The sequence below is a fragment of the Syngnathus leptorhynchus genome, chromosome 6 (genome assembly GCF_054491065.1).
Source record: "Syngnathus leptorhynchus isolate UIUO chromosome 6, UIUO_Slep, whole genome shotgun sequence".
Lineage (NCBI taxonomy): Eukaryota > Metazoa > Chordata > Actinopteri > Syngnathiformes > Syngnathidae > Syngnathus > Syngnathus leptorhynchus.
Window position 1 is genome coordinate 12,980,042 of NC_141200.1, and position 14,959 is coordinate 12,995,000.

Here is a 14,959-nt window from a genome sequence, read left to right on the forward strand (position 1 = left end):
ATTTGAACGCATTTTAGGAGCACATTGTTTCTAAATTCATGAAGGTGGACTTCACATCATGCCATTTTGTTTACAGGTGGAGATCCTTGCTCGGTTAAGCAGTGAGAACGCAGATGAGCACAATGTGGTGCGGGCTCTGGAGTGCTTTCAGCACCGCAATCACACCTGTCTGGTGTTTGAGATGCTTGAACAAAACCTGTATGACTTCCTTAAGCAGAACAAGTTCAGCCCCCTGCCACTCAAAATCATCAGGCCTATATTGCTGCAGGTAATGCAGACGCAGTTACTAAGTGTACAGAGAGCCAGTTTTAAAAGAATCCATAAAAGTCATCGCAGCCTGTCATTCAAAGTCAAAGTTGACACATTGTTTTTGTAGGTGGCGACAGCGTTAAAGAAACTGAAATCCCTGGGTTTGATTCATGCTGACCTGAAGCCTGAGAACATCATGCTCATAGACCCATCCAGGCAGCCATACAGAGTTAAGGTTATTGACTTTGGCTCCGCCAGCCACACCTCAAAGGCAGTCTGCTCAACCTACCTGCAGTCCAGATACTACAGGTATTACTTTTCGCCCAAGTTGTATATTGAACATTGGTTGTTAATGACAAATACAGTACAATACAGTGGAACCTCTATTTAATGGATTAACAAGGGGAAAGTTTTTTATTTTTTTTAAAGGGTTCTTATTTCCCATGTTCAACAACAGCACGCTACGGTGGACAGGTCACATTAGCTCGCGTAGCATCTACGTCACACTGTCACCCATACTCCCTTTTCTTCCATTAGCACTGCGACTGCTAGGCGCTAAACGAGCTGGCGCTGCAGCAATGCGACTTCATTAAATCATATCATGATTATAAGTATGTGTGCAGCAGCAGCAACAAATAGTGTGATGCGGATCCTCTCCGCTGTGGTGACAAACTACCTCAGTAATCAAAATAGTAGAGCTTTCACTGAGGAGGCAAAGGAGGAGTTGCTAAGAACGCTAATCGCTGAAGTGAAATGCAAAGTCAGGAAAGACCCCCCCCCCCCAAATAAAAGTGCTTCGGTGTACACTAGATCGTATGTTGTCATTTTCTTTCATCTTTGTAAACGTTACTGCTGACATTGTGAAAAGTGCACTGAAGCTCAATTTCACGAAAATAGCAAAACGATTTGAAATTGCAATCGCTACATTTTTTTTTTTCTTCGTCGTTCAGCACTAGCGCACATAAAGAAGAGTTGACTAAATCGAACAGTATTGCAATGTCATGTTTTGTTGTGCTGATGAAATCTGTTTTTGATTGAAGTCGGGTGACCGTGCAAATGTTGGCACATTGTACAAACTGCAGTATTCTGAAAATAGCAATGAAATATATGAACCGACATGCATTGCACAAATATTACTGGCTACATTGCAGTTTTGCTGTTGCTACTCCCCTGCTCTGTCTTGTATGTTTGCATTGCTGAATATATGCCTGAATTTATGTACTCAAGTCTCATCTGCTTTCAACAAGTCCCACCTTGTATTTACTTTTGCATAACACAGGGAGATTATGATTGCTTATGAGGAACAAAACTATGAATCACTTTCTTGTGCCTATTCTCCTTAACCTCAAAGTTTAGCTATTTAAAAGAAAATGTAATGTTTGTAATCTGCAAAGTAGTTCTGCTACAATCACGGTACAACAGTCAAGCCGTTCTATTTCACTTATGCTCTCCCCAACAAGTCTTAGCAAGTACATTGTTTTGGAGCATGTAAACTGTCGCTTCCTCTTGTGCAACATTCTTTGACAATGTTTGTGCAGGGTGGCAAAACCCATAATTTGGCTTTCTTCTGAACATTATTACTTGTTAACGCGAGAGCAAAGCATTCTCAATATCTTAAGTAAACACATTTTGAAGCAACTTGTTTTGTCAAAATTGTAAAATAGAAAGTGTACTGTCAGTATCAGGGAAAACCAGACTCTCACAAATCCACCCTATGACAGGGGTGAGCATAAGACTTGAGTTGTTGCATAATATGCAGATTTTATGTGGAACTTGTCTGGCTCTGAATTTGTTTCCGCTCTCATGTTGAGCAATGACAGCATTGCTCAGCGAAAAGGGGACAATTTTGGGGGGGGGGGTGGGGGGGGGGGTCATTTCGGACGCAGTCTGCTGAAGAACATGCTGGTATGTGAAAACCCATATTTGGATCCAAGAAGAAAAAAAAATAGACATTCCTGTGTGTGCCTGGGTGTGCTCATGTATGTACCACTGTGTACCAGCCCCAAAGTCTGAATATGTCACGCAGGTTACTCAATGACCGATAAAAAGTCAACAGCACATCTATGTGAAATGACTTAACTGGTTGCCTAAACTGCTTGAACGTAGCAGGCAAGTTACAGTATGTCACAATACCGCTATCAGCGGAGATTAAAAAAAGATTATACATCATACAATTTATATAATACATTATCAAAGTCAAAGTCTGCTTTATTGTCAATTTCTTCACATGTTAAGACACACAAAGAGAATTATTAGGAGGTGCCCTTGCACTAATATAGTTTCCTTTTTTTTGGACGTTCGATTAAAAGAATACACTTTTCGAAATTGAAGTTACTAACTACTACCTAACTCAAACCATTTTACTAAAAGTAGAGAAACACATTTTAAGGTGTGAACTGATATCTATTCTTGTCATGTTTTTTTCTTTCAAAGACAAAGGTTAGTGCAAACTGTTTTTTTCTGTTATGATATAGATATCTTGGAACACTTTTTTTTTTTTTTTTTTTTTCCCCAACGTTGGACATTAGTGATCCAAGATGGACGACCTTGTGTGCATGCACGCCTCAGATTCCCTGTGCAATCTCAGTCACAGATCATATTTTGACACGCGTCAAGCGTGGTTGGCTCCCGAGAGCTGATGGTGATGTTCTCAGCACACTCGGTGCCATTGGCGTAGCTGCTTAAAGTTGCGTCGATCACGTGTTTGGGATCATGGGACAATTTAAGACGGCAACCTTCCGAGCCAGATTCAAGTGAGCTCAAAGCGAAAGAGATATTGTTCCCTTGTCCCTTTTTGGTCTTGTCCTTATATTATGGGGACCTGACAGCATACAGGCAGGTGTAATCTTGCCAAATCATTTTTTCCTCCAGGAGAGCCTCCCAAAGGTGTTTACTGGGTGCCGCCATATTTGGTATATGAAGAGCACTATGCACAGTTGTGCGCAACTAGTGCTGAAATTATCAAACATGTTTGGTATTCAGCTCCGATGGTGCAACGGCATTCACGCTCCAAAAATGTCTTTGCACATGAGGCGCAGGGAGGGAAAAAAAAAACAGGGCGTGGGTGGCGACGAGGGCTGATGGCGCCTCGTGCGTGTCGTGTTTTGTTGTCATTTATTTACGCAACAGGCTTGCGGACTTTGAATGTTCTCCCATCCAGACACACCCACCTTGCATACTTTGGAATGTCGTGCACTACAACCATACTGGAGTGACGCAATGAAGTCCATGGTTGGCCCAAATTTCTGGATTGTTGACTTTTCATAAGAGATATGAATTCCATAAGAGATTTATTTCGAAAATGTATATAAGTAAACCTACAATGTAAAATAAGCACGCGTGGTGGATCCGGAAGTTATACTAACTTACGATAGTGGCTACTTTGAAGCAGGATATGTTTTTACGCTCTATATTTGATGAATCCCAAAAAAAAAAGTCATTTCATCAGATCACAGCACTCATGAGTGAAAGTATTTTTGAAGCTGTTGCAACATGCATTGTCAGTGAGTGTTGATCAACCGTTGCCTAGCAACTATATCGCTCTACACAAGCGGGCGAGTCCCTTCAAGGAATTATGACCGGCGTAACTCGAAATAAACCAAAAGATTCAAAGTCTAACTGAGGATCTTAGACTAGGATCTAGATTGTTCTTGGAGTTGTTGTGATCACCGCATAAGGAATGCTCCATACGGGGGAAAACGAGAGTCCCTTGTCTTAACCAATAAAAATATATGTTGACTTTAGTCTGTCAGCGTAATGTGGCAGGGACATATTGCAGCTGTCGGGCAGTCGGTGAGCGTATATGAATACCTTCGACACGTCAACACGAGTCACATGATTCCACGATATGGCGGCTGCACGACGAGTTAGCGACAGCTAGACTACTAATGCCACGCGGGCACGCTGTGTCAACTCCACTCGCATATTTATGTTTTTCCAGATCATCACTTGGTGCTTGTACTCTCAAAAGGTTTGTTGTTTTCTTTTTGAGGCAAATGGATGTTTTAATTTTTCCGTGAATGATCTCTTCCTCACATGCCATAGCAGAAGCGATGGTAGTATCTTTTGGGGATTAGTGTTGTAAAGACAACTCACACAATGTAAATGGAGCACTGGGCTATGTAAATAATTCAGCCAAGCAGATCAGGTGAAAAGGAAGATAGCACGCGGCGGCGACAGATCCTCTCTGATCACAAGAGGTTTTAGGACAGGTTTTAGGTCTGACTCATGCTGTCAGTGCTTCTACTGTTCCATCATTTGAGTTTGCTTTTGTCAAGCCTTCTGGATTTCCCCTCAAACCCATATATTGCTTGTAAAAGGGCTTTTGATTGAAAGTTGCTGTTCATTCCATTCCAGGCGTTTCACACACACAGACAGGTGGTTTCCCGTGTATGCCAGCGTTGGCGAGCAGCCTTTTATTTTATTTTTTTAATTATGGCTGCTCTAAATTAGTGGTATCAAGCCATAATCCATAAAAAATATCGTGGTCCACACGTCGGTAGATAAGTGTCTTTGCGTCTTTAAGACAGCGTCGGCGAGCAGCCTTTTATTTTTATTTTTTTAAATACCGCTTCTAAAAATAAGTGGTATCGAGCCATAACCTTGTCATGGTACTCCAATCAACAGATGATAAACCCAATTTGATTAAAATGGTGGAGTGCACATGGCAGAGTATGATGGCTGCCAAAGAGCTTTCCAAAGCCTCATATTCACTTATGTTTAATTGCAAACTTTAAACAGTGTTATGAGTCCCTGCTTGCCACCTAACCATATTTGGGTGGACACAGGGGAGACATTCCCCCAAGGCTGGAGTTGCCCACGGGGTCGCGGTTGACGCATGTCATCAACAGGGGAAGCCAGCCATCCAACAACGCGGGGGTCACACTGGAGTCCTAGTTTAATTTTCCTCTTCTTTGCCTCTTGCTTCCTACACTCCATAATGGAGACAGTGGAGATAGGGACCAAGCCACGCTACAAATAATTGATTATTCCACACCTCCCTCCAGAAAATTGAATTGTGTGTAATGCCACTAGAGGGCAGAAAAGCACTTAAAATTGAGATGATTAAGCATCAGTGTCATACATCTGCAATATACACAATCATGTCGCTAATCTACATAAACAGATGTGTTCATATTTGACGCTATCAATACAAACTGCTTTGACATTCATTTGTATTAGCAAGCGTGCTAGTCTAAATAGCATGCTAGAAAAAAAAATGACATTAACTCACATGGGGAATTGAATATGCACATTAGGTACGATATGCAAGTGGTGTAAATTCACCTCTCAGCATTCACATACAATAGCAAAGGTTTGGAACACAAGGAATTTGTGATAGCAAAGTATACTACAGTACACAAGTTTACAGTGAGAAGCAATTTTCAGTTTGACTTTTACCATGCGATGGTGCATTAATGGAATGCCAACAAAACAGGACATTGTAAATACAGACAAATTCACAACATAAATGACTTTAACCGAACAAAAACAGCACAACTATTTGAAAAGTTGTATATTTATTTCTTTGACCTGAACACAACAGTTTTTCAGCAAATATAGGAGGATCCCCCCGCCACCCCCCCCAGAAAATTCTTTAAATGTGTCTCAGATTTCTGAACAAACATTTAAATAGTGCAAAGGAAAGCAGCACAAGACAAACCAAAATCTTAATCAAAACCAGACACACAAAGAACATGGCAGTCGTCTCTGTTTGTGGGGTATTTGGCAAATAATTGGGGTATTGAATGAATGCTGGCCTGCTCTACGACGAGCCGTAACAGTAATAAATGCTGCAGTTGTTTAAGAAATAATTTTTAGTCAGATTCTTCCTTGTTGATCGTAACATTAGACAATGCACATTGTAATGAAGGAAGAAAAACTTTGCATCATTGATATATTGCATAATCTTAACTTCTTCCTGTTAAGGAATTGTTAAGAAATGACTGTTCTCTCTTCCAGGGCAAATAGCCGAGTAAAAAAAGATTGTGCTGTAAAATGTCTAAAGCAACAACTGTGTCTGTACTGTACATGTCATTTTGTTTCTGAAATTGAATTATCTTCATTCTTCACAGTATTTTGAAGAAAAATCTGATTATTGTACATGTAAATGTCTTTGTAACTCCCATAAAAGATGATCAGAAGTAGCTTTGGTATCCCTACATTTAAAATAACCTCGCGGGCCATGTCAATATATTATTATTATTATGTGCCGCAGGCCAATTAAAAATGGATGGCGGGCTGCAAATTGCCCCCGGGCTTAAGTTTGGACACCACTGTTTTAATGTGGTATGGCAAAACTCTGTCACCTATGTTATATTAAGAATCTATTTCGCTCTCACTGAACAGGTTCTTTAGATACTTGGCTTACAAGTTGACCAATAACCAACAAGTAATGCCATGCAAACATTGTTGAAAGGTTCTGTAAGATGACCTCGTGGGTCCCTCCACTTGACCTGTTGAGAGCAGCTCTAAAATGTAATCTGTTAATGACCGCTTTCTTTTGTGTTTCCTTTTCAGAGCTCCAGAGATTATTTTGGGCCTGCCATTTTGTGAAGCTATTGATATGTGGTCATTGGGATGTGTTATAGCAGAGCTCTTCTTGGGCTGGCCACTCTACCCTGGTGCTTTGGAATACGATCAGGTGATATTCTTCACTAACACACATTCACGTTATTTATACTCTGAGCCCCTAAGTATGCAGCCCCCCCCCCCCCCCCCCCCCCCAAGCCACGGCTCGCTGCTTATCACTCGCCACAACAAAATATACTCATAATCGTAATCTTGATCATAAAGTGTGTCGGGACACAATTCTCTTTTGAGCGTCTCAGTCCTGTGTTCCTTACGCTCATTGTGTGGTGTGAAGATAAAAACAGCATATTCAGAAAATTCAGAAAAACCCAATTGCATATACTGTTATCTTTGTTTACATTGCAATATTTTTAGGTTTGTTGGTCTTTAATATTGGCTACTATGAAGTCATTTTTGATGACATCACCCCAAACTTCAATTCATGTGTTTTTGTCATGATAAACATTCTCTCTTTTTCTTTTTTTTTTTTTTGACTTTCTCAGATCCGCTACATCTCTCAAACCCAAGGCCTACCTGCAGAACACCTGCTCAAAAAAGGCACCAAGACAACTCGTTTCTTCCGTAAAGAATCAGAATCGCCTTACCCCTCCTGGAGACTTAAAGTACATAATTCCACCTTGTATCATGTTCTCGTAGAGGGCTGTCAGTCGATTTCAACCAAACCTGACTCTGTGCTTTCAAATGTCCCTTTTTTTATTGTACTGGTTCAACCACGAAACAGCCTGGTTTGGCCCTGTGTGCTTGCCGTTCTATTATATTACACTTTTTTTTTTTTTTTTAGGCCATGCAGTGATAGACAACCTCCTCCCTCAGAACCTCTAACCTGGTTGCAGAACTCAGGCCAAAGAGCGCTGTGATATCACTTTTATCTAATTGGCTGATAGATGGAGGCGTTTTTTTAACCGATGAATCCGAGCGAGCCTTGTCTTCCAATTATTGCATCCACCGCTTCCTTTTTAGAACTGCCACACATTTCACAATCTCAGTCAAGGAACATAGTTTGCTTCAGAAAGAGGACACAGTCTATAATGAACACAACAAAGGGAGTAATTATTTGTCATAATGGATGGATCGTTTAGCCACATTTTTAATTAAAACTGTCTATTTGCTCGAAATTTGAGCTTCACAACAATTATACTCTTTCTAAAATAGCACACATTTCCCAAAATACTGCACGCTATTAAATTTATTAGGACACAATTTGAGAAGCACTGCACACTTGTGTCAAAAGCACATTTTGTTTTCAAAATTAGCACCTAAAAAGCAAAAGCTGTTTTTTCACATGAAGTTTTAAAAAAATGACAGTCTGGGTTGATATGCATTTACAAATTGGTATTATTTAGACCCAGCAGTACAAAGCTAATCAGACACTATAAATGGTGGCACTTGTGTGATTATTTTTTTTTTTTACTCTTTCAAATATTTATTTTTTATCTTTTTATGTCCCCCTCTGCTAGACAACAGAAGAGCATGAGAAAGAGACTGGACTTAAATCCAAAGAAGCCAGAAAATACATTTTCAGCTGTCTAGATGACATTGCACACGTAAGTTTAAACAGAGGTGTCCATGTGTTCGTTCGTTCGTTCGTAGGGGATCAAGTAAGGTTCTAACAATAGATCCTCGCTCAAAATAGCCATGAGGATTTTCCTTGAATGTTTTCTTGTTTTCTCCATTCAGGTGAACTTTGTGTTGAGTCCTGACAACAGTGACATGCAGGCAGAGAAAACCGACAGGAAAGAGTTTGTCTCTCTACTGAAAAGCATGCTGCTGATAGATGCAGAGGACAGAACTGTTCCCTCCAATGTCCTCAATCATCCATTCCTCACCATGACTCATCTGTTGGACCAGCCACATAGTAACCAGTAAGCCTTTGATAACTGACTCTGACAGTGTCGTGTTCAAATTTTGCAAAATGAGTATGTGTGAAGGTATTTCTCATTGTTCCAGTATATTTGGATTGTTGTGTAGATGACCCACTTCAGGCAATCACTACAATGCTTTATTCTCTTTAGTGTGCAGTCATCTTTTCGCATCATGGACATGTGCCACGGCCGGCCTAACAGTACAGTTTTTGACGCGCTCAACCAGAACACCATCCATTTCTCGAGACCACCCGTTGGTCCCACTACTTCCTCTGGTCTCCCTCTAGCCTACAACAGCATACCAGTTCACACTCAGGTGAAGTCTTGCATTTTGTCTGTGTTAATCATTTGATTCGGTCACCAAAATTAACACCAACACCAGTTTACTGGACTCTTTTTTTTTTTTTTTTGGCGATACAGCATATTACGCAATCAGCTCCTTCAGTGCTGCATCCAGGGATTGCTCTAACAGCAAGAAATGCCCAGTTTGGATGCAACGACTCCTTCCCTCCCATTCTCCTTTGTCCAGCCAACATTCAAGGTAGAGATTAAATTATTAAAATCATCTCATTATTAATAATATTGTGAATAAAATGATTGTAGTTATCAGTATTTTCATTATTTTTGCTGAAGTTTAAACCAAAAGAATGCACCCGGTGACCCAAAAAGAGGATTTTAAATGTTTTATTTGGAGTACCAAAAGTATAAAAGCAGCAACCCTAGCCCTGTTTTGCACATTAGCTTTTGTTCGATTCGATTTGTGTAAAAAAAAAAAAAATCCAAGCATGTCCCAACAAGCTATGTGGCCTCATTCTTCTGAAGAATGTGAATGTAACTGTTTGACATAAAGCCTAGCAGGTGACGCAAATGAAGGAGCACAAAATAGATAAACGGAGTCAAACTGATGTTTCTTTGATAACTTGTATTTACAGTATCTGGATAACCAGACACGCTGCAGCACACCAACAAATCGCGGAGTACACTTGAAAAGAAAATTTTGATCATTGCTTATGCAGTCAATAAAAGTATTAATGATCGTTTCTATTTGAAACAGCAATGCCGTGTCAGCCCTAATAGATCATTTGAAAATACAAATATATCCTGAGTTTGAATGTTTTCTTTTTGCTCTTCTATAGGTAACCATAACCAGTCAGTCAGGTACTCCGTTCCCATGGTACCCCAGGCTCCTCCTCTTCAGGCTCTCCAAGTGAGGCCTAGTGTAATAACACAGGTAAGATAGGAACTATTCAGTAACATCCCTCCAACGCACAATACTTAAGGTTGTTTTTGTTGTTTGAGGGGGATTCATTTTTTACTTACTTCTACTCGATAACTGATGTAATTGTTGATATTTGCTCTTCATCTTACAGCCAGCCTGGTCTAACCGGGGTCAGCAGCTCCTGGTACAAGCAGCCTGGCCACAGATGACTGCAGTCGGCGTGCCCTCAACTCACCCTGTCCCAGCACCACCAACAGCTTCCCTTACCAATGACACTACAGTTTGCGCCCCAAGAATCAACGAATGGGGGTTAGTTGCAAGTTTCTCCCTTATAAATTTCTAGCTGAATTTGCGTATCAGAGAAGTTACCAAAGATATTTATTTATCATGATGACTCTATTTTTCACTAACACAGGAAAGTACGTTATAGTACCTTGATGCAACAGCCTCTGCTGACCAATCACATGCCAGCTGTCTCTGCGGATCAGCCTCTCAATATCGGCGTCGCGCATGTTGTGTGGCCTCAGTCGGCTAATAAAAGAAACAGGCAGCAGTATCACAACAGGTGAGTGTGTACAACAGTCCTGTAAAGAGTATATAACGCAGTGATGACAAAGAAGTTTCTATTGTACCATTTCTCTCCTATTTTGTCTGTCCACACCGCAGCCACCGAGTGGCTAATTGAATAAAAAGCCAGGAAGTGACAATCCAGCACACAAATCAAAACAAACTCCAGACACATAGCTAAACTACATTGGAAATTGATTAAGTTGCATTGTATGTCAGCCTAGGGGAGTGGACGAGATGATTAAATGTTTATTCATATAACCAGTTCAGGTTAACTCAGACCACCCTTGGATTTGCCTTAGGCCAGTGTATGGTGAGTGTAGCCAGTATTTTCTGCATTTCATAATAATAAATAGAAGGCTCAAGGTCAAATCAGAAGTCTAGGTGGCAGCTCAGGAAGAGAGTAGGCCGAGACTTCAAATGCATTTGGCGGTCACACCTTATATTAAAAAAAACAAATGGGCATACAACATAAATAAACACTAGAAGAAAATGAATGGCCATTCAGTGTAAATTTCCATTCATCACATTTAGCAGTTCAACTATTCATATTAATATCAATACATAATCACTGTTGTTTCGTTTAAGACTTCTTTATATTGATTGCCAGACAGAGCAGGTTGTGAGATTCTGCAGGAGTCCTCTGGCTGTCATTCTAAAGTGAAGCAGTCAAAATGTGTCGAGTTTTTTTTTATCTATAGAATAACCGAACCTATCTACTGTAGTTTATTGTGGTCATGATATACAATTGCCTATATCGTCGGGCTACTCCATTAGGGGGAAAAACTAATCAAGATTATTTTGATAATAATTAAAAACATGATCAGTCAAACAATCATTAATTTTTTATACAAAATGGGAACATTTGTAAATGTATAAAAAATAGTGAGAAAAATACATTTCTTTGAAATACTATGATCATTGATTAAGATTATGATTAAGTTCCTTTTAGACTAAACAAAATGTATAAGTAATTTTAAAAGAATATAAGTTGCAATTGTAGACGTTCGAGGATGGTTTCCTTGTATATACAAACAATACATGTTTTTCATATATATATATATATATATATATATATATATATATATTTTATGATTATACTATTGTAGACGTTCGAGGATGGTTTCCTTGTATATACAAACAATACATGTTTTTCATATATATATATATATATATATATATATATATATATATATATATATATATATATATATATATATATATTATGATTATACTAATTTTGTAATTGTGGAATATAATTATCATAATTGAATTTGGATTAATTACACATTGCATCATGATAGATTTTCTTCCCAGATCGCCAGCACGAGTCCTGTATTGAATATGCTTCTGCTCTGGCGTTTCATTCAAACCCAACTTGAACTTGAACTATTTGTGCATTCCCTCTTGTTTTGAAAGGAACCTGTCCCACCCAATGAACTACACATCTCACTGTCGATCGCCCAAAATGGCCAATGTTGTTGGTCAAGCTGTGTTAGGAATCAATAAATCTCAGAGGGAGGTCCCTCCGGTGGAAACCCAGCAGCAAACACATCTGAATTTGGATGAGGATGATTCACAACAGGGGGTGAGCTGCGTCAAAGAGGATGAACCCAACAAAGAGCTGCGGCGAGATGTCGCTCTTCTCATGGATGACACACCAAGCCCGACGCCCAGTGTGATCAGCATCCACAGTGAACCAATAGATGGTGAAGAAGTAGAAGAAGACAAACCACAACTCTGCTGTCTAAGAGGGTGAGTATCTTTAAATATTCGTAATGGTAGATAAAAATATATATTCCAAGAAACGGAAACATGGAGAACAATTTAACCCTGGCAGTTGTCGCCGTTTTTGTAGTTCCAAACCTATTGACCTGTGAATGTCCCGACAGACTGGAATTGTGGCCTCAAAAATGATAACCTGTTTTGTTCTCTGTATAGATGTAAAGAGGATTGTGTATGTGAGGTATGCAGAAACACCAGTGTGACTATGGAAAGAGTGTGTTCCCTTAGCAGTCCTGACAGTAGCCTCAGCACCAGTTCGTTTGCATCCAATTCTTTGCCCTCCAGCCCATCTGCATCACCCCGCAAAAGACTCAACAGGTTTTTTTTTTTGTATCCATTTGTGGGATTTTGGTGTTCATTCTCCACAAGATTACAAGTCCACACATTTGAGTGCACTAACCAAGTTGTTCTTCTTTATCCAGTATGTCTGAAGATGATGGTCATGAGAGTGGCTGTGAAACTGTAGAAGGCTCCCCTACATCCAACACTTCAACTTCCCCCCGTGGCAGCAGTCCCTATTGTTTTCTCGACAACAGTAACCACAACAGCCGGCCAACTTTTGAAGCCGTGCCACGATTGCCTTCCCCTGCAGTGCAGGGTAGGAGTCCTCGAGAGCTCAGGACTATGGTGGTTCCACCAATGAGACTCCAAAACAACAACACTCAAAGGGCACAGGAGCGTTTCCACAGAACGGGTAAGTACGGCCACATTCAGTGCTTAACAAATCCAGTACACTGCCTGTCATTAAAAACGAGAAACGACGATTCGGCATCATGCCAGTGCTTCAGTGTAGACTCATTCAATTTCAGTGAGATGGGCCGGCCATAGCTCAGAGGTAAAGCCGTTTAGTAACCGGAGGGTTCACTGTTCAATTCCTGGCGGTTACATAATTGAAAATAGTATTTTAAGTCAATCGACGAAATTGTCCTTTACGACACTGAGTCGTTAGTTTACAATGGAGTTCAATTCCTACATAGATAGTCAGACATAGAAAGTCCGAACAAGCTGTAACCACTTTTGTAATCTAAAGCAATAGTAAAGTCAAAATTAAAGCAAATATGTTGATGTGAAAAACACATTTTTATGTAAATTTTCACATTTTCCCAGTTTTTTGAGTGCACGCAAACAACTGTACAAAGTTACAGATACTTGACAATACTACATCTTGTAAATGTTTTAAGAATGCTAAGTAATTTTAATCAAATATGATGCCAGCTTTGGGACAGAAGCCAGGCAGTGGTGCGGCAAAAGAGTAGAGGGGGCCCCAGAAAATCATCCTTAAAAAAACAATCCAAACTGTCGAATGAATAAAAAGAGCAACTGGTTCTTGTCCTGTAATTTTAGTCAATAGTCTGTTAGCATCACAACCAAAGAGAAAGCTTTGTCACTTGCATGTTTTGGCTGTCTATTCTGCAGGCCATAAGGAACCAGTAAGGCCTTACCGCCCTCTAGTGGACCATAAAGGTCCCAACAGGTGATCATTGCAAACCCGCAGAGACGTGATCTTTGTCGTTCTTGATGCATCCAAACTAGCAAAGTTTAACGTTGCTGAACTAGTGACTTTCCCTCCATCAGAGTAGCATTCATCAACATAAACACAAATTGCATTTTTTTCCCCCCCATTACATATCACTTCATATTGTAATTCAAGATTCATTACTACAAATATGGAATGGGATTGCAGTAGGTTTAATAAAGAGGATGAACTCTTGGAGGGAACGACGGATGCATTTTTCACCCTCTAATAGGCTTCTCTTTGTGTGGAGAGGTTCATGATATACAGCAAACAATGGCTAATGGCACTGGTGTGTAATCAGGTCGCAATTTGCCTCTTTTGAAAGAGTGTTTTTGTGGGAGCCTAGCCCACATGCCTGGCCTCCCAGGGTGGATGGATAGAAAATTTGATTATCCTCTAGGAAATTCAGTCACCTCAGTTCTACAAGTTTCAAGAAAGAAGCTTACGCTACAAGTAATAAGGTTTAAGGTTTGTTTGGATGGATGGATAGTATACAATTTAGAGATACAGTGAAGCAAAATATTTGGTTAGCCATCAATTCTCCAATTTCTCCCACTTAAAATGATGACAGATCTATTATTTTCATCATATGTACACTTCAACTGTGAGCGACAGGATGTGAAAAAATATTCTTGAAACACACATTTGAGAACTTTTAGAACATTTATTTGATCGTTGAAAGAAATGATGGTGGAAAAAAAAGTATTTGGTCAATAACAGACATGTCAGACAACAGCCCCGTGGAATCAAAGGGATCATGAGAACGGTGAGCAAAAATCCCAGAAGCACTCTAGTGAATGAATGACCTGCAGAGAGCTGGGACCAAAGTAACAAAGGTTCCCATCATTAACACACGCCAGGGCCGAGAGGGAATCAAATCAACCAGTGCCAGCCAGACATGCCCCTTAAATCAGTCCGTTTTAAGTTTGCCAGAGAGCATATGGATGATCCAGAAAAGAGTTGAGAGAAGATTAGGCCGTCAGATGAAACCAAAATTGAACTTTTTGTCACCAACTCAATCCATGGTGTTTGGAGGAAGAAGGATGCTGATTGTTAAACACAGCGTCCGGGCAATGCAGTATTGGCTCCGTAAGTTGCATTTCAAAGCCCATGAGTGGTCTAGCCCGTCCCCAGACCTCAACTTCAGAGAAAATCTGTGGAGGGAATTGA

General features: G+C 40.1%; 1 protein-coding gene across 1 annotated transcript in view; it reads left to right on the forward strand.

Moving 5' to 3' along the window:
* Nucleotides 1–14,959, forward strand: part of hipk3a (homeodomain interacting protein kinase 3a) — a 28,270-nt gene that overhangs the window by 5,877 nt on the left and 7,434 nt on the right. The window contains exons 3-16 of the mRNA XM_085913924.1: nt 77–268; nt 377–558; nt 6,769–6,892; nt 7,323–7,442; nt 8,298–8,384; nt 8,518–8,702; nt 8,853–9,018; nt 9,123–9,243; nt 9,839–9,933; nt 10,073–10,230; nt 10,337–10,486; nt 11,908–12,243; nt 12,430–12,591; nt 12,696–12,967. Of these exons, the coding sequence (XP_085770050.1) occupies nt 77–268; nt 377–558; nt 6,769–6,892; nt 7,323–7,442; nt 8,298–8,384; nt 8,518–8,702; nt 8,853–9,018; nt 9,123–9,243; nt 9,839–9,933; nt 10,073–10,230; nt 10,337–10,486; nt 11,908–12,243; nt 12,430–12,591; nt 12,696–12,967 (2,350 nt within the window). The remainder of the gene's footprint in view (nt 1–76; nt 269–376; nt 559–6,768; nt 6,893–7,322; nt 7,443–8,297; nt 8,385–8,517; nt 8,703–8,852; nt 9,019–9,122; nt 9,244–9,838; nt 9,934–10,072; nt 10,231–10,336; nt 10,487–11,907; nt 12,244–12,429; nt 12,592–12,695; nt 12,968–14,959) is intronic.